Source organism: Amaranthus tricolor, chromosome 13 (genome assembly GCF_026212465.1).
Source record: "Amaranthus tricolor cultivar Red isolate AtriRed21 chromosome 13, ASM2621246v1, whole genome shotgun sequence".
Lineage (NCBI taxonomy): Eukaryota > Viridiplantae > Streptophyta > Magnoliopsida > Caryophyllales > Amaranthaceae > Amaranthus > Amaranthus tricolor.
Window position 1 is genome coordinate 8,691,941 of NC_080059.1, and position 19,484 is coordinate 8,711,424.

Genomic DNA, 19,484 nt, shown 5'->3' on the forward strand with positions numbered 1-19,484 from the left:
CGAATAAATTTGGGCATTCCTAATGCTGAATTAAAACAAATATGTATTCTGAAAGATTTGTGCTTTCGGAAAACACTAACTTGATATTTGATCATCGAATTTATGAAGTAGATTTTGAGTATGGATGAAGGAATATAAATTTAACTACCAAAAGTTTTAACCGCACATGAGTAATTTTGTCACTCAACAAAGTAACACTGCTAGGAAAATTACATTTTAACTCATTAAGCCAAAAAAAAAAAAAAAAAAAAAAAGTTTCTCCTTAACCCCTCCTAGTCGACAGTTTTTACATTTGATTAACATTCAACTGGGGTACCCAAACCAGAAGGGACAATGATGTATGCGTAATGTGTATTACAAGTAGTTCATTCCAACTGCTCCAATCCAAGAGGCATCGCTCATAGCCCAGCTCAAATTCTGGGCTAGGGAATGCATTTTCCCAAGTCCCAACAATACAGTTTATGTAGAGGCTCCCCAAAAGTCTACATTTTGTCCAAAACCAACAGCTTTCAAATGTTAGCTTTACAAGTCCGTATTCCTTGAAAAAGAAGGCAATGGCACGGGTTCTTGTGGTCGAAGAATGACAAGAATGCCAAACATCCCAAGCATAGGAAGGATGACCAGCCATTTTAGTAGTTTGTAGTAATACATATGAAATGTAAGCGAGAATTCGTCTGAGAAATAAAGACCATTAGAGTCCACCATCTCAAGTATTATAGTCCCTGTAGTCCTTACACCAACTGTTGGAACCTTCAAACGATATTTTCCCGGGCTATTATAGACCTTATTAAGTTTAATACTTCGCTCTCCTTGAAAATTGCCAGGAACCAGCAAAGTCATCTACATAATTTCATCATCAGCAGCTACTAAAAAGATATAGGATCAACAACAACAGAAAGTAGAGATGGAAAAGATCAAGTTACCGTGACATTGTATGGTGCTTGTGTACCAGACAAGTGTCTATAAGAATCAACAACCTCAAACTCAACCCAAAAGTTCTTGCCTTCTTCGTCACGAAAATTTCTGTGTGAAGGCAACACATAAATCCCCTCCCGATTGTATCGACTTGCAACATTGTTTCTTCCTTGGTAAGCTGATCTCCATGCCTGCAGAAGTACACTAACTTAGAAAAGCAAAAATAAATAGAAAAAGAGAAACTCTACTTTAGTTTCTGTCATGGAAAGTGGCACGAGTTCAAAATATGAGTCTCTGCAACTCACCTTAAGTGGATGATGTGGTGATGGGGTAGAGAAGCAAAAAACATTTCCATTCATAGTTGTTACTATAAGATCAAGATCATCGCCGCCATCAACATTGTCCGCCAAAACCATACTGTATCTGTCATCAACCAGTAGATGTATCATGTATTAGAATCTGAATGTTGATGCAAAACATCTAGCAACTGCAAACTAACAGGTTAAGCAAGTCTTACGAAGTTTCTCCTATATCAACAACATCAGCACAAGACGTGGGGCCATCGATGAGATATAGATAACCATCAAATGATGTTGTGACAATGGTCAGTCCTTTCTTTTTCTCTCCCCGTTTGCTCAAATCAACAAGAAGAACCTGATTCATAACTCTCCCATGAGTCCTATAAGGATATGGGCGAATATGTTTCCCATCCTTGCCACTTAGGACATATATATTTCCAGATATGGTCGGAATCACAATATCTGTATGGCCATCCCCATCAACATCACCAACAGAAGGGCCCTACAATACTGAAATATGTCAGTTTATTGGATTTTATATCACCTGAACAATTATCCTCAAGATGTAACTTCCAACAAATCGATAAAAGATTGAACACTCCCGAGTCCTTACATCAACCAAGACTGATCATGGCACCATTGTCTTGAAAGTGCAAGCGATTACAAGCACTAATAACAGCATAACAGACTTTGTGTAAAAAGAGATCTACCCACCCTCCCTTCCCGGTAAAAAGGAAAAGCTTGAGCCTTGAGGCACACTTCACCTTGAAATCAATTCAACGAGTCACGAACACAGATGAGAAGACTTTTTGAGCTTACAAGAACCAAAATATAATGGCCATGGAAGGCAAAACATCTATTATAATCCACTCGTCGCCAGCTTAGTTTTAAAAGGCACAACTCTGCACAAGGCACAGTGAATCTCAGAAGAGTCCTGGATACTAGGTGCAAGGTGAAGGGACATGCTTTTGTAGATGAGACTTTTTCTCAAAAGCTTAAGAATCAATTCTAAAGCATATTTGATACTTAAACAACATGATATTCATATTATAATACGACCCAAACATTTGTTATCATTGTGTTAAGCCATTAATATAGTGCAAAATGGCACAAGAAGTTACTTATCTCACATTGTAAAGCATTTTGCTTAATTATTCGTTGTCTAATTGTTATCACAGAAGAAGAGAAGAGAAAAACATATAGAACACAGAAGAAGAAAAGCAAAAAAGAACGACGAATTCAGGATAAAGAAGATAAAAAACCAAAGAGAAAAAGTGAAAGAAGTAAGAAAGAAAGAGGAAAGTTGAAAGAAGAAAACAGCAACAATACAACATTAACAATGCCTTAATCTCAAAAATATGAGGTTGATTACATGAACCAAAACAGATCAACGCGAGAGATCATAGCTAAGAAAGATAATGAAAGATGAAAAAAAGAGAAAGTTTTAAAGCAAAAAGGCAGCTGAAAGATGAAAAATCATAAGACGGGCAGAATGTCAAAGAAAAAAAAATACTTGAAGAGTCAAGAGTCAAGACTACTTATTGTGAAAAGATAAAGGCCTACCTGCGGAACAAGACTTTTCACATGGGTTTCCCATATTTCCTTTCCTTGAGTAGTCCAAGCAGCAACATTTCCATGTACATCAGCAGTCACTAATTCAATTTTACCATCATCATTGATATCAGCTGCCACAACTGCTCCTTGAATTTCAGCCATTTCAAGAGGGAATTTGTCTCTCACCTTACCTGGAACGGTAGCAATATAAATTTAAACACAAAAAACCAGGATAACCACTTGGACACGAAGTCAAACTCCAACCAAAAGCCTTGAAGCCAAAAATATTTATAATGATTAAATTCAGTTTACATGCTTAAGGCTCGATGAAATAAAACGCTAAAGATCCAAGATTTTCTAACTTTCTCATTGGGAACAAAGACTGAGGATGTAAATCTCTATTTTAAAAAGGTACATGCCTTTTCAATTGTGGTGGTATATCTTTTGGGCCTTTTTATGCCACTTGATAGCTTATTAAAGAATATGAAATGTAAATAAACAACCCCCCGGAGGCTGGAAGCCATGCTTGGAGTCAGTAATGCACACCACCATCATCTTCATTAGACATCAATTAATCACCTATTAACCCACTTAAAGCATTCCTTAGAAGATATGTCTTTAAAACCAAAATTCCAAAAGGCATTAGCTCCATTGGTTTCATGAAAAAGGGACCACAATTATTTCATTTCAAAACTAAAGTAGGGTTACTTCATTGCCAGGTTTAAAACCCATTTGATGTCTTAATAGCAATCTACATTCAGCAACGATTTAATTCTATTAGAAAAATTGATATTGAATTAATCTTGACTATAATAAGTCTTCTAACAATAGTTCCAACTGTGAAGTATTCTAGCATAGTCCCAATTTTTGAGGAAGTCTCCTAAGAATGAACCAGGAACATAAAGCAACCAATTTAGTAAGCCAAATGATGGATTAACCATTAGTTTATCTTCAGAGGAAAAAAAAATCAAAGTCTTGATCCCAAAGAGGGCGAAAAATGAACGTGAAAGATTGTCGGTAGCACGGGACATTATGAGAAGATACCCCCAAAGTTAGGATCATTCTATAATAACCATAGTTGGAATTATTATGTAAAAGACACCATACTTGGATCGTTCTTGCCAGTGTTTCTAACGTATTGAAGTCTGAACATGGTAACCCAATGACCATTTGTTAACGTAATTGTCGTAACATAACACAAATATGGACCTTGACCTAAGAATCAAAGCTCTTTTACTCAAGTAGTCATCTCAAATTACCTAAAACTATCTAGGTATTTCTTGTGTAAAAAATGATGTGAATGAAGGGTTGAGGTATAAATCAAAAATGCATGAAACTCATTCAGTGCCCCTTCATTTCACACGCATAAAAATCCTAGATATATATTTTTTTTGCATGAATTCTCATTCAGCTTTGTTTTTTAGGAGAATTACATCTAATTACACCTATAGATTTTAACCCATTTGTTCAATGTAATATAAATCCCAACGTTAACAAAATTGTCCAACTGGAAAACATTGAGAACATTTTGAAACAAAAAAGAGGAAAAATATTACAACCCACTATACGCATCCATTTCTTTTTTTTTTTTTTCTTCTTAATTCCATTGCTTTCTCTTATCATTGTCAACACTATCATTATTCCTTACATTCATCGTTTTTTTGATAATCTATTCTCTTCTCTGATACATTTTACCCTCCATTTCCCTCTCTTCCCCTATTGGTATCCAAATGAGGGAAAAACAATTCCTCCCCTTCCTTTCCCTCCATTTCCTTCTATCCAAAAATAGTATTCGCATCTTTGTACACTAAGGCAGTAGGGAACTCTTATTACATGGAAGAAATTAAAGAACACATTAAATTAGTAATCGTTGTTTCTGATTTAGACGCCATCGTCTTAACCTGCTCTGTACTTGCTTCGAATTTTGTAAAAAATTCTTCGCAAAATTAAATAAAAAGAATATAGGAGTATATGTTTGTAAATCCAATCTCACCGACACACTTGGATTGATGGTGATTCATTGTTAGGGTTGATGTATCACACACAGACACAGACCTGTGCAACAAAACGGGGCCCGTTGGGGTCCCTGAGCCAGCCCTCTATCTACATAGACGAGTTGGGATGCAAATCAGCTGGCGTTGGACTCTAGACGGGCCTCCATCAAAATTTTTTAACGGGATTCGAAACACAAGCCAGAAGGTAAGGATGATCCTAAAAGCACCGACTTTAGCACGCTTGGGTACAAATGGACCCCATCCCTCCAAGTCTATCCTCTCATAACCAACACAAATCCGTGTTTTAATGTGAAACGGTGCTAATGGTTTTTTTCAACTGTTTGCTCACAGGTTCATCTTCTGATTTTTTATCCAGCACTAGTATAGAGATCCAACCAGATTATGCAGACAAACACTGAATTTGCTATGCAGACTGGTAATCATATAATTTAAGACTAGTTAGTAATCACACAAACTAACTTCCACAGTGACCCCTAACATAGAGAAATGATGATGATAAAGATGATGTCAAGTAGTGTTATAGAATGGGTATTGTTTCAGAAACACCCTGCTAAAGTACACAAGAAAAAGGCTCTAAAAAGGCCCTACATCTAAAAAATATAAGTTCACACTAAAGAATCCTCTATCACTAAGAGATTTTCATTCTCATCCTATAAAATATCCGTAAGACAATAAAACATCATTGATCACTAATCAAGATGTTGTTCTCAGTCAAATGGATTCATCCAAAACGGACCCAGCCACGCTAAACTGAATGAGGACAGCCCATTTGAGCCTATTTCATCCTACTATATCCTAATTAAACTAACCCATATCCAATCCATTGCACGGGCCTAATCATAATTCAGCAATCCTAACAGATAAAATTGGATTGGTAACCTTGCATAGCTGTATTGAGCATCCATCTTAAGAATAAGTCAAATTCGAGGAAAAAATAAAGAGAAGTGAAAGAATTGCATCTACGAGATAATACAAAACCATGGAAATACGGACAGGTTACAACTAGAGTTGTCAAAATAGGTGCTTGGATCGGGTTTTGGGAATGCCATTTTGCTGTCAGAAGATTTCAAGGTTCTGTTGCGCCTAATCATCATGTAAAGTATAGTTTTAGCAATGTTCGGGTCATTCTAAGGTTGGGTTTTGATCACCCTTGTATAGGTCAGCTTTGATTTGAATCAATGTGATAGCTCTAGTTAAAACCTTCCACACAGCAAGACAAACAGGAACATTTACTTCTGAATTCCGATGAAAGAAGAAACTCTATGCACTATGACAGCTCAATCCAACAAAATCCACCCCACCCTCCCTTCTTTTCAAGCCTCATAAAAAGCATATGATAATTGTTTTTTCTTATTTCAATCAGTAATCATTGTCCCTGCAGATTTGCCTCAGTTTAAATCATATCTTATCACATAGTGTGTCTCTATCTTAGTTCAAACTTCTAAGATATGCAATTGTACGACACAAGCCATTAGTATCAAACAAGATTACAACAGACATCAACCTTTGTAAAGATATTAGAGTGCAATAAAGGCATATTACCATGATGATCGAGTACATAGAATAAGCCAAAAGAAGTCCCAATGAGGATGTCCAGATTCCCATCTCTATCTAGATCAGCCACAGTTGGTGATGAATATATGTAAGCACGGAATTTGGAAGAATCTGTGCTCAAATCCAGGGGGGCAGTCCACTTAACTTGTTTTGTGTCAAGGTTGAAGACAACAATGCCACCGGCAACATACTTTCCAATATCAATACCACCTAGATCTTTTGCATGCTCCGGTTTGTCATAGTAACTGTTAATTAAGCCAAAGCATTACGAACAAATATTAGGAGCCAACCTGAGCATCGTAACTCTAATATGCACAATGAAAACTAGAGAAAATAACCCATCATAATTTTTTTCAAAATGCCTGAAAAACACCATGATCCACAAAATGCATGCTTTTAAAGAGAATGTACATCAGTCGGTTCAATCGAGCATATAGTAATAGAACTGAAAGTTTAAACAGAAAAATATTACCTACAAACAGGATTGACCTAATAAACTCAAACTTAATAAGCACAACCCATCAGGCAACCACTAAGTAGTCCACAGTTGATGCGCCTTGTTACTTTGATAAGACTAGTTACCTTTTCATACAAAGGCTTGTAGCTCATTACTTTGTCATGAACAGCAGCAGCTCACCAAAAACATTTTAAAAAAAAACATGAAACCGACAAACACAAATACCACAGCTGGAGAAACCAGTATGAATAAAGATTTTTTTAACATTCAAAATAGCAATGCTAAGACAAGTAAAAATGACATAAAACAGGTTTTAAAAAAAAAGGCAGTTCAAGACAGGTTTTAAAAAAGAAAGCAGTACAAGACAGGCAAGTGAGCTGTCATTTTCGTAAATCAGCACCCATATCAGGTCAATATATCAGACTCAAAACAGGTCACTTAAATTTGATGCCTGAGTATAAGATTGCTCGATATTGGATATTTTAGATCATGATCCAGAATTCTTTCTATCTCTTGGTAGCATAAAGAATTTAACTCAGCAGTTTCTTATAGTATGTAAAGAATCAACTATATCAGAGTATAATGAAATCAGTAATGAACTTTCCAGAAACAATCCACACAAAATTGATTGAGTATATTGCTGTGAAAATCAGAGTAACAAAAGCATACCCCACTTCGAGAGGAGGCTCTCTCCAAAACAAACTTAATAACCAACTTTCTGATGCCCATTATAATCCATGCCTCAAGTATTTAAGCAAACAGAAATAACAAACTAATGACATCACTCACAAAAATAATGACATCATAAAATATTCAAAATATTAATTAACTAATTCTTAGCTGTCCTTTTCCTTGAGTATGTGAAAACGATCGGTGGTTTATTGAGCCGACCCTGTTGAGTCCTTGCATCACCTCCGCCACAAAGAGCCACCTTGTCCTCAAGGTGAAAATCAGGAAAGCGAGCATCCAGAGAAGCATAATCCTCCCAAGTGGCCTCAAAATCTGGCAGCCCTAACCATTTAACCAGCACCTCCGCAGTTGCAACTCCCCCATTAGATTCATTACGAACCCCCAATACCTCCTCTGGTTCAGCCACCAAGATCATATCCTCCGTAAGTTGAGTAGGAACAGTAGGGTTCACCTGAGCAGAACCAATGGCTTTCTTGAGCTGTGAAATGTGAAAAACCGGGTGTATCTTGGCTTCTGGAGGTAAGGCTAACTTATATGCCACCTTCCCCACTCTCTCCAATACTTCAAAGGGTCCAAAGTAACGAGCAGCCAGCTTTTCATGTAGCCTGGTAACCACCGATTTCTGGCGGTAAGGTTGTAATTTCAGGAACACACGATCCCCCACTGCAAATTCCATATCCCTTCTTTTAGCATCAGCCTGTTTTTTCATGATTTGCTGAGCCCGAAGTAAATGAGCCTTCAAATCATCGAGTATGGCATCCCGTTCCTGCAGCTGTTCTTCAAGAGATGAATTGGCAGTACTACCCTTCTCAAAACGGATCAATGCAGGAGGATCTCGCCCATATAGAGCTTTGAAAGGGGTACAAGATATTGAGTTGTGATGGGAAGTGTTATACCAGTATTCTGCCCAATCCAGCCATTTACTCCAACTCTTAGGCTTATCTCCAACGAAGCACCTTAGATATGTTTCAACTCCCTTATTCACCACTTCGCTCTGTCCATCCGTTTGTGGGTGGTACGCTGTACTTCTTTTCAAGTGAGTGCCTTGAAGGCGAAATAACCCCTGCCAAAAGTAACTCATGAAGATTTTATCGCGATCAGAGACAATAGTGGAAGGAAAACCATGTAATCTGACAACCTCATGAATAAACACTGCTGCTACTCCTTGAGCCGTAAACGGATGCTTGAGAGGAATGAAATGAGCATATTTAGATAGGCGATCCACTACCGCTAATATCGTATCGTAACCATGTGATTTCGGCAGCTTCTCAATGAAATCCATCGATAGGTCTTCCCAAACCTGAGATGGGATGGGTAGAGGTTGTAGTAATCCTGCCGGGCTGAGGGTTGAGTGTTTGTTGCGCTGGCAAATAATGCAAGAGGATATATACTTAGAGACACAACGCCGCATTCCCGGCCAATACTATTCTCTAGCCAAACATTGATAAGTTTTAAAATCCCCTGAATGACCACCAATGGCAGAGTCATGATATTCCGCCAATAATTTAGTGACCAATTGCGAATTACCAGGGATAACCAACCTCCCTTTGTATTTAAGATTTCCATGCTCAATATGATAGCCTTTAGGCACCGTTTCCCCTTGTTGAATAGCACGAACCAATTCCTGAATAAATGGGTCCGTATGCAGTTCCTATTGAAATTCTTCCCATTTGATCCCACCAGCTGAGATGAGAGCGTTGCAATCGAACTCGGGTTGTTCCTTACGTGACAAAGCATCGGCCACCTTGTTATGAGCTCCCGATTTATACTGAATTTCAAATTCATACCCCAAGAGTTTACTCATCCATCTTTGATACTCCGTTCCCACTTCTTTCTGAGCCATGAGAAACCTGAGACTTTGTTGATCTGTGCGAATAATGAACTTCCTTCCCAAAAGATACTGGCGCCATTTCATTACTGACAGAACGATTGCCATCAACTCCTTCTCATATATTGATTTTTGCCGCGCTCGTTGCCCTAAGACTTTGCTGAAGAAGGCTAGGGGATGATCTAATTGCATAAGCACCGCTCCTAGCCCAAATCCAGATGCGTCTGCTTCAATGACAAACAACTGATCAAAATCTGGTATGGCCAATACTGGCACCTGGGTCATAGCGCACTTCAAGGCTATAAAGGCTTGGGTGGCCTCCTCACTCCACTTGAATTGATCTTTCTTGAGTTGGGCAGTGAGGGGTGCTGCTATGGATGCATAACCCTTCACAAATTTACGATAATAGCCCGTTAAACCCAAGAATCCTCGGAGTTCCCTAATGTTTGCAGGAATAGGCCATGAGGTTACTGCTGATACTTTTGATTGATCCACCGCCACTCCCGCTTGTGAAATAACATGTCCCAGGTACGCCACCTCCTTCTTCCCTATTTCACATTTCTTCCAATTGGCGAACAATTGATGACTAGAAAGTAACTCTAATACTTGTTGTAAATGCAGTATATGGGCATCCCAAGACTTGCTGTAAATCAAGATGTCATCGAAAAAGACCAAAACAAACTTCCTCAAGCACGGTCGGAATACCTCATTCATGACTGCCTGGAATGTGGCAGGAGCGTTAGTCAATCCAAAAGGCATCACCAAGAATTCATAGTGACCCTCGTGTGTACGGAAAGCTGTTTTGTGAATATCTTCGCATCTCATTCGTATCTGATGATATCCCGATTTTAGGTCTAGTTTACTGAACACCTCAGCCCCACTCAACTCATCCAATAACTCATCTATGACCGGAATCGAAAACTTGTTTGGGACAGTCGCCTTGTTGAGTGCCCGATAATCCACACAAAAACGCCACGACCCATCCTTCTTCTTCACCAACAAGACCGGACTGGAAAAAGGGCTCCTGGAGGGTTGAATTATACCAGCTGTCAACATATCTGCAATTAAAGACTCTATCTCATTTTTCTGTCCTTGAGGATATCTATAAGGTCTCCTGCTAATAGGATCGGTACCCTCTTTGAGTACTATGGCATGATCGTGAGTTCTCTTAGGAGGTAAACCCGAAGGCATGTTGAATACGTGTTTAAACCCCTGCAACACCATACGTAGTACTGAGGGGATTTGCCCCATATCCAACTCATCATTCTTCTGTTGGTCACTTGACAACTGGTTGAATTCCACTAAGTACCCTCCCCCCTCTTTCTGTAAGGTTCGTATCATGGCTTTCAATGAAATTTTTGTTCTCCCCAGTGAAGGATCCCCCTTAAGTGTTATATGTTCACTCCCCAGCTGAAACTTTAAGGTTTGGGTTTTCCAATTAGTCATTATGGTTCCCAATTTCTCGAGCCATTGAATCCCTAAAATAACATCAGAATTTCCCAAGGGAAGAGGGAGGAAATCCTCCATAATAGTCATACCTGGAAGCTGCAGACTCACCCCTTTGCACAGCCCAGTACCCCTTACTGACTCCCCTGTTCCCAACGACACACCAAAGGATTTTGTTGGGGAAAGTGGAACCCCCAATGTTTCAACAACTTCCCTTGAAATGAAATTGTGCGTAGCCCCCGGATCGATCATCACTACTACTTCCTTGCCTAGTATAAGACCCAGCATTTTCAAAGTTCGAGGGCTCGTGAAACCCATCACTGAGTTAAAGGATATTTCGGGTTGTATTTCTTCCACTAACTCCGTATGCGCCAACTCCTCGGTTTGCATCTCTGTATTTAACTCTAACTCCTCTCCGTGTTCATCATCCTGCGAAATCAACACACTAAGTTCTTTTCGTCGACATCTATGGCCAACCATCCATTTATCGTCGCATCTAAAGCATAAACCCTTCTCTCTCTTCTGTTGGACCTCCCGTTCCGTCAATCTCCTTATTTCTCCAGGTTTGTGGTGTATATTTGTGGAGGTGTAAGTTTTAATTTGGGGTGTAATTTGGTTCTGGGTGGAAATGGGGAGACTCGTGGAGTAAGAGGATGAGGGAAAAGTGTTTAGGGTTTTTGGGTTGTATTTTGAAAAAGGGGAAGTTTGGTATTGGGCTGAATGTTTGCGGGAAGGCCCAATTCGTAATTTCTCTTCTATTTTTGCCGCCAATTCCATTGCATGGTCCAATGTAATTGGGCCTAATAATCTGATTTCGGCCCGTATCTCCTCCTTGAGGCCATTAATAAACTGACCCATTGCAATTTCTTCGGGAACACCTTCCAAAGGAGCCAAGAGTTCAATGAACCTTCTTCGATATTCGTTCACTTCCCCTACCTGACGATTACTCAACCATTGTTCATGGAGAGTGCCGGTGGAGGTAGATCGGAACTTCCTCAGGATTAACCCCTTCATTTCGCCCCAAGTGGTCATAGGATGACGCTTGTGCTCCCATTGATACCAAAATAGCGCGTCACCCTCCAGCGCCACCACCGCCGCCTCCAGCCTGTCCTCCTCTGAGAGCCGATAAAACTTAAAGAAGCGTTCAGCACGGAGGATCCATCCATCTGGGTTCTCTCCATTAAAGGCGGGCATGTCCAGCCTCTTAAACCGCCAGTTAGCACCGTTGCCTTGATTCCCTCCCAATCCACCTTCATCAAGAATACGATTAGGAATGGGCGTACCTCTTGTTTGTGCCCTAGCATCCGATTCCCCTGACTCTCCTTCGACACGCGAACGAAGGGCTCCCAACGTGTCACGCACCTCTCGCTGGAAGCGCTCCTGGTCATCGCGATTGTGTGCTACTCGCCCATCTAACTGTAGTGAAAAAGCCGCCAGTTCTAGCCGGAGATGTTCAGAAAGTTGTTGCTGTTGTTCAGCTCGAGAAGTGGCTAGGGCATTTGCAATCTCCTCAGCCACGATTGCACGCATATCCGTCATCCCCTGCTCCAGTTGTTCGATTCTCTAAGTTACCGTTGATGGCGCCATCGACCTGTCCCTCGATCGACGATGCTCTGATACCAGGTTTGTAAAGAATCAACTATATCAGAGTATAATGAAATCAGTAATGAACTTTCCAGAAACAATCCACACAAAATTGATTGAGTATATTGCTGTGAAAATCAGAGTAACAAAAGCATACCCCACTTCGAGAGGAGGCTCTCTCCAAAACAAACTTAATAACCAACTTTCTGATGCCCATTATAATCCATGCCTCAAGTATTTAAGCAAATAGAAATAACAAACTAATGACATCACTCACAAAAATAATGACATCATAAAATATTCAAAATATTAATTAACTAATTCTTAGTTGTCCTTTTCCTTGAGTATGTGAAAACGATCGGTGGTTTATTGGGCCGACCCTGTTGAGTCCTTGCATAGTAAATCTTCCAGATGAAAATTTCTTTGTGTACTAACTCTTTCAACTATATTCCTTTTTTGATACCAGTGAATACTCCAGAACTGAAATTAGTTACAAAATTCAGATATATGTATGTTTTTCCCATGCACAATCAAAGTTTAATACAAATTTCATAATTTTTTTCTTCAAAATATTTTCAAGATAAATGGTGCCATTTGCATCACCCAGGTCATGGTTGTTTCTTTCTTTTAAGTCTTAATCCAATACACGACTAAGCTTAACCCAAAAGAAGGTTGCTTGAGCATTAGGATCTTCACCATTACTTCTCAGGGCACAACCTCTAGTAAATGTTTATTGGTGGCACAAACTATCTAAATCAATACCTACTTATACATCAAGCCCCATCAATTCTCATTTCTACTCACACATCCATAATAACAAAACGTTTAATGCTAGCTTCAAATTTTGAAAAAGTCACTTAGGTTGTTAGGTACCACTCAAAATATACCTCTTATCAGGCAAGCATTCTAGCAAAATGCTTTTAAATTTTTCATAACATCACACATTAACATGAGCCATGCATATTTCTAAACTAACCCAATTTAAGTTGCAAGAATTAATCCAACTACAACAATTTTTTGGCAAATGGATGAAATTGCAACATTTACTTCAAATAATATCTTAATAAGGCAATTAAGCATTCAAGTAATTAGAGAAAGACTTCAAGAGACAAAGAACAAGTTTATAGCACGGAAACAAGCGAGGAAACAACTTCACTAATCATGAGGACAAGCAAGCAGGAACGTAACACTGAAATTACTTGTTGGTGCAAGTTTTATCTAATAAAAGAGATAAGACCATGGGAAGTAAATAGATAGTGACATGGGTGTGAACCTTGGCCAGGATGCCCAAGGCAGCAAGTTTGCTCAAAACAAAAGGCTAAGCTCCCAAGTAAATAAAGATTTTTACAAATCAAAGCTAGTCCAAGATTTGAAAATATTTGGTTAAGTTGGAATTTTCTTTCCATCTTTAAGTTCGTGCAAGGGTCAGTATGGAACTTCCTAGAGATCTTACACACCGAAGGTCTTCATCGTTCAAGCACTACACAAGTTTTTAGCAAACTTCCCTATTTAGTAGATTCAGTAACTTTAATCGAGTACATAATCCTATTAACATAGACAATAATTGCAATTCTATTGTATCATGTCAACACATGTCATTACCGCAATGCCAAGCGGGTCCCATGGGAGGGTCGAATGTCCTTAATCTTACCCTAATAATAAGAAAGAGATTGTTTCCAATTGACACATACGTTGCAAACATTATCAACCCTTTTTTGGTAAATTCATTCATCAAGACAAAATATTAAAACCAAAAGAGGACAAACTTCTAGGAAGAACCCCCACCCCCCTCGAGGCAAGAGAATTACAAAAGAATTTGGCTAAACAATGAAACCACAAAAAACAAAAACAACACAAAAACAAAAGCAAAAGCTACTTAGACCCTAAAGCAACTACCAACTCTTAACAACACTAGCAATTCTATACTTCACAGTACATTTAAACCTTTCAACCACGTCATTTAGAACAATTGTTTTAATGATAGTAAGTGTACCTTCATTATAACACAGTTTGTAGTTGTATCCTAATTCATAACACCAATATTCTTTAACGCATCTCTAGCTTTGCATAAACATCCCAAAATACGATTAGAATTATAGGGAGAATTTAATTCCACCAATTCTTGTCTTTAATATATATGCCATGGATCCACTACACCCGAAGGGAATCCTTTATACAACTAATAAATCAAACCAACTTTCCAAGAGCAGCTTGGTTCCACCTCATGATATCACTAAGTCCCTAACCCCAATTACCAAGACACCCTCCTTAGAAAAGCAAACATCACTCCAATTAACATCGCAAGGATAAGAACTATCATGATCCCCAACATCACCAACTTTGAAATAAGAAGCACAAATGATTATATGAAAAATTTTACTATAGTTCATTATAAACCAAAAACAAAACTTTTGCTCTTTCCTTTAATTGATCAACAAAAGTCTTGTGTATTATGTAATTAGAGTTTTCTATTAGTTTTTGCTCAAGATTTATTCTTGTTGCTTTTATTTTTATCTCTAGCAAATGTAAATTTGGTTATCTTAACCTCTTAATGAAGTCATTGACTTGTTCTTTGAGACCTATAACATACTTGGTGTTACATAGTCACCGACATAAGCCACAAAATGACAAATATTTATCATGTAATCTCAAAGAGGTGCCACTTTCATGTAGAAGAAAGTAGAAAGAGGTGTTAGAAGTTTGATTTTTAGCTGAGAAATACATTAGTTACAAGCACACAATGCAAACTCTCATAATGGATTTAGTCCATAAAGCAGAATGCAATTGCATTTCTACGACAATAGATCATGACTACCATGCCTTCTATTCCAGTCATTTTAGCCACAAACAGAGACAGTATCATCAGTTCTGGAAGTAACATTGTCAATAGCAGTAAACACTTAACAGACATATTCAAACATTGACACCGTCATCGTTCACTCCAAAGCTAAACACTAAAAGTAACCTAGAAAAACTTACTCGCGGTCAAAGAAGTATGATACAGCAACCACCATTTCTAATACCCCATCATTATCTATGTCAGCAATGACCTGAGGTGAATACAAAGTCAAGTTATGCGAATACAAATGATATGTGATTAAAAATATAGATTTTTCCATCAGAGAAAAGATTAAGTACAGGCGCACTTACAGGAGTGGACAGGATATGAGAATCAATATCTACATAGTCTTCGACAGTCTCATGTTGTGATTCAATCCAATCTTCATCCCCCCACATATTCTCATCCACATAATCATCATAGTCATAACTATACTCATCTGCTAGCTCATCACTACCACGAAATAATTCAAAAGAGGAATCAGCTTCTGTTTCCAGGCCTTCATCATTCTCTACTGTTGCAGTTTGAACATTTTCACTAGCTTCATTTGCTCCTTGGGAACCAGTATCTACTAGCAGTCGTCTAGCAGTATTTGTTCTGTTTTCTGTACCCACATTACTATTCAATCCACTAGTTAAAGAGGAATTGACTGCTCCACCCTCCACAGGTACAGTGTCATTTGACCCTGTATTTTGAGAAGAATTAGCCATCATATTTGGTTGCTTTCTGATATCTTCTAATTGGCTAATGTTCTTGCTGGTCTCATTTGCAGCTGATGCATTCATTACATTGGAACTTGACTCAGCATCAACAGATTTAGTTGTGCTGTTAGGAATTTCAAGATTTGATTTTCCTTGACTATCATTTACCGCGCCTCCCTCAGGTAAAGATACGTTTCCCATATCAGTATGTCCTCCAGTTGATGGAATCACAGGTACATTATTAGATTCTGTTTTAGTTTTGTTTGAATCTACAACAGTGACCACAGGTCTGTTAGTCTCCAGGTGCACAAGTAGGAAATAGAAAGAAAACATCTGAAATGCCCAGAGTAGCCGTGTATATAAATACTCAAATCTCATCCCAATTATATTAACAGACTTAATAAATATTCATTGGGTCCACACACAATCTGATCATAAAACCACTGTAGTGGCCTAACGTTCTGAAAAAAGAACACGCCAAATTTTGCCACGATAAATCAAAATAGTAAATGACAAAAATTTCCTAAGCCTACTTTCTCAAGTAACCATAATCTACCATATTACGAGGCTAATCAAGTGATGTTATCACTCTTTACATGCTTATGCATCAGGAAAAACATTTTTTCATACATTAAGAAATATGAATTCATTAAGCAAATTACAGTATAGATGGAAAAGTCACCTCTCTAAAATGTCATCCAATGCAAGCGTATTTCATAGGAAGCCACCCCCATCTAATCATGTAACAGTCTCATACAAGGATGAAATACTCATGAATGCAGATAATTAGCCAATATTTCAATAGTTTCAACAAAGCACAAAAGATACATAAAGTAAAATCCAAGATATTTTTGCTTTGAAGTCTATAGTGTAAAGTGAGTGAAAAAAAACAACAATCAAACAGAGGAAAAGAAAAACAAGCTATCAACATAGAGTGAGAGTAGCTCACGCAATGAGTTCATTTCAGCAGCCTCCTGCACAAGTTGTTGATCGTCTACATCAGGATGAGAGCGGTCTACAGGATCAAGATTTAATCCTTCATACCAATTTTTACGAACTCTCCTTCGAGGCACAACCAATTTATCAGACATCATATAGCCTGAAGCTCTGAAGAAAAAAAATCCAAGTTAGAAACAACGGCATCACATCATCATAACAAACATTCAGTAGCCCAGAAAAATAACTTACCTGAAAAAAAGAACTTCACCATTGTATGTAGCCAAGGCTATTTCTCTAACACCATCTTTGTCAATATCATAAAGAAGAGGACTGGAATGAACAGTGGACTGATGATAAGCAGGCCAGCCTGAGAAGTTTCTCCAAGAGAGTAGCGCACACATATCAAACATACATTAAATAACATAAAAAGATATAGATCACCCTGATAAATTCAGGCACCATGTGACAGCACACACCATCCCATGCTCATGATCCATGTTTTATTTAAAAAAACTCATTTAAAACAAAGGCCCAAGGCCTTATACAGAACCTAGTTTTACCTGATCACAAACCCCCCCCTAAGATTATGATTGAAACGAGCACAATTTGGTCTTATTTGAGCTAATTTTGTAAGAATTTGAATGAATTATATGTAACAAATTAGGCCACACCAATAGAGACAATAAGAGAGAGTTCTACAATTAAAAAAAAGGATTGAATAAAATCAACACAAACCTGGCATTTTATCCCCATCGGATCCTTCTAGTACTTCTAGGTAGTGAACAAATGAAGGAACCACAATATCTAATTTTCCATCACTGCAAAAGCACATTAAACAAAATTGATCAAATCAATGTAAAAAGATTCATAAGATCAACTACGATATTATTTTAAAGTTTTCAGTAAGGCTTGAAGCCTTAGGTCATAGATGAGGTGCAGGGGAATACCTCAAATAGATCAATTGTAGAAAATTCACGAGGTGCAAGGGAGGCACGAAGGCATAATGGGAGATGTCAATATCGAATGTTTTCAAATAAAATACCATTAAAATTTTCTTTTGCACCAAGAATGGTGGCAGGTGCCTGACGTGCATGCCTACATGTGATGCAACCTCAGCACTATGCAACTAATACTAAGAGTCTCTAATCGATTAGCCAAATCAAACCCATTGAAAAACAAACCACATACCTAAAAGTGTACTACTCAATGCAATGCTTCCTAAGTTACTACCGAGTCCCAACAAAGTATTTCCGCTACATTTTGAGTAGGGTAAACACAAAAAATGTGATCAGCCTTCTTTTTTTCACTTAAACTTAGTTAAAGTTATCGACTTCCAACCGCACTTAATTGAGCTAATTACCCTGAGACCTTATCTGAAATTAAAATCATTATTCCCAAGCTGAACCTATAAGCCCTGAGCTTCAATGAGTGAAATCTATCTAGAATCAATTTTTACTTTTTTAAGCAGAAACTTGCTTGTTTGATATGAAGAGTACCCAATTCCACAATGGTTAAAATAATAAACGGATTAGCTACTATCCCCAACAAAATAATCCCAATTTTCTAATGCAAAATACCAGAAAAGCAGCAATGAAAACAACAAAAATAAAAATAATAAGTGACCTGTTAATATCTGCAATTAGCGGGGTTGCATAAATGCTGGAGCTTACTTCTGCTTGCCATCTCAATTCCAAATTCTGAGGACATTGCGTGTTCAACAGCTCATCTTCATCCCTGAAAAACAAATAATGATTATGATTATGAATAAGATTATGATTTTGCAATGCGGCCATTCATATTTAATTTAAAATCTACAAATAAATCAATTCGCTTACAAATTAGGGTAGCCAGCTGAATCATCAGTGGCTTCACGCTCTCTGAATTTGTTACTTGTTGATTCTTGTAGAGAAATCACATTGTTGGATTCCAATATGGCCAACACCAGAAACAAAATCAGCAACCTGCTAATCGCTAAAAGTCTCATTTGATTCTTGATCAACCCAATGCTTCGATTTGCGATTGAATTGATTTGTGCATTCACTATATCAAAATATAGTTCAATCACACAATTTCATACGCAAAACCCTAAACTGAAATCTGCTCTCAGTTCTAACGAGAAGCAAATTGACAATCAACGACCTTTGACCCAAGAATTAAGCATTAGTTATCACTTTATTTTCCAAAATTAATTTGAAGTTAAATAAGATTGAATACTATATCAATTTTTTAGTTGAATAAAATCTAAGAATATTAGAAATATTTTAATATTTTCTTTAAATATATAAATATCTTTTTACATGATTATATGAATAGTAATTAAATTCATATTTTATTCATAATATATGTAATATAATTAATTAATAAATATAAAAAATAATAGGAGTAAATAAAGTCGTCGTCGTCGTCATCATCATCCTACCCAATATATCCCGCGCGTAGAAGACTAAGGACAGGGTCTGGGGAGGGAAAGACGGCGACAACTCATACCTATAAAGGAGAGCGCGGCCAAAAGAGTCCCCCGACTCGAGGAAGATAAAGAGACGTGATTACACGTGCAAGATAACTTAAAGGCCTAAAAAAGGGGAGCTACTACAGAGGAAAACACAGAACTAAAAGAAAGGAAGCGATAAGAGCATGATGTTACGGGCACTAAACGGAAATTA

General features: G+C 37.9%; 1 protein-coding gene across 1 annotated transcript; it reads right to left on the reverse strand.

Moving 5' to 3' along the window:
• Positions 1–15: 15 nt before the first annotated feature.
• Positions 16–19,031, reverse strand: LOC130798292 (protein DEFECTIVE IN EXINE FORMATION 1). The gene is made up of 13 exons (XM_057661219.1): positions 18,657–19,031; positions 18,445–18,555; positions 17,557–17,639; positions 17,071–17,188; positions 16,832–16,989; positions 15,493–16,151; positions 15,322–15,392; positions 6,326–6,582; positions 2,778–2,959; positions 1,433–1,716; positions 1,221–1,338; positions 924–1,106; positions 16–840 (listed from the first exon to the last, which is right to left on the reverse strand). Exons 1-13 carry the CDS (start codon positions 18,803–18,805, stop codon positions 523–525), a joined length of 2,691 nt encoding a protein of 896 aa, XP_057517202.1. The 5' UTR covers positions 18,806–19,031; the 3' UTR covers positions 16–522.
• Between the last annotated feature and the right edge of the window lie 453 nt (positions 19,032–19,484).

Coding starts and splice junctions, on each gene's coding strand:
- LOC130798292 (XM_057661219.1), bottom strand. CDS start 18,805: ATGAGACTTTTAGCGATTAGCAGGTTGCTGATTTTGTTTCTGGTGTTG. Junction 6,583..15,321: donor TCATACTTCTTTGACCGCGA/GTAAGTTTTTCT, acceptor CTTAATTAACAG/TTACTATGACAAACCGGAGC. Junction 841..923: donor AAGCACCATACAATGTCACG/GTAACTTGATCT, acceptor GAAATTATGTAG/ATGACTTTGCTGGTTCCTGG.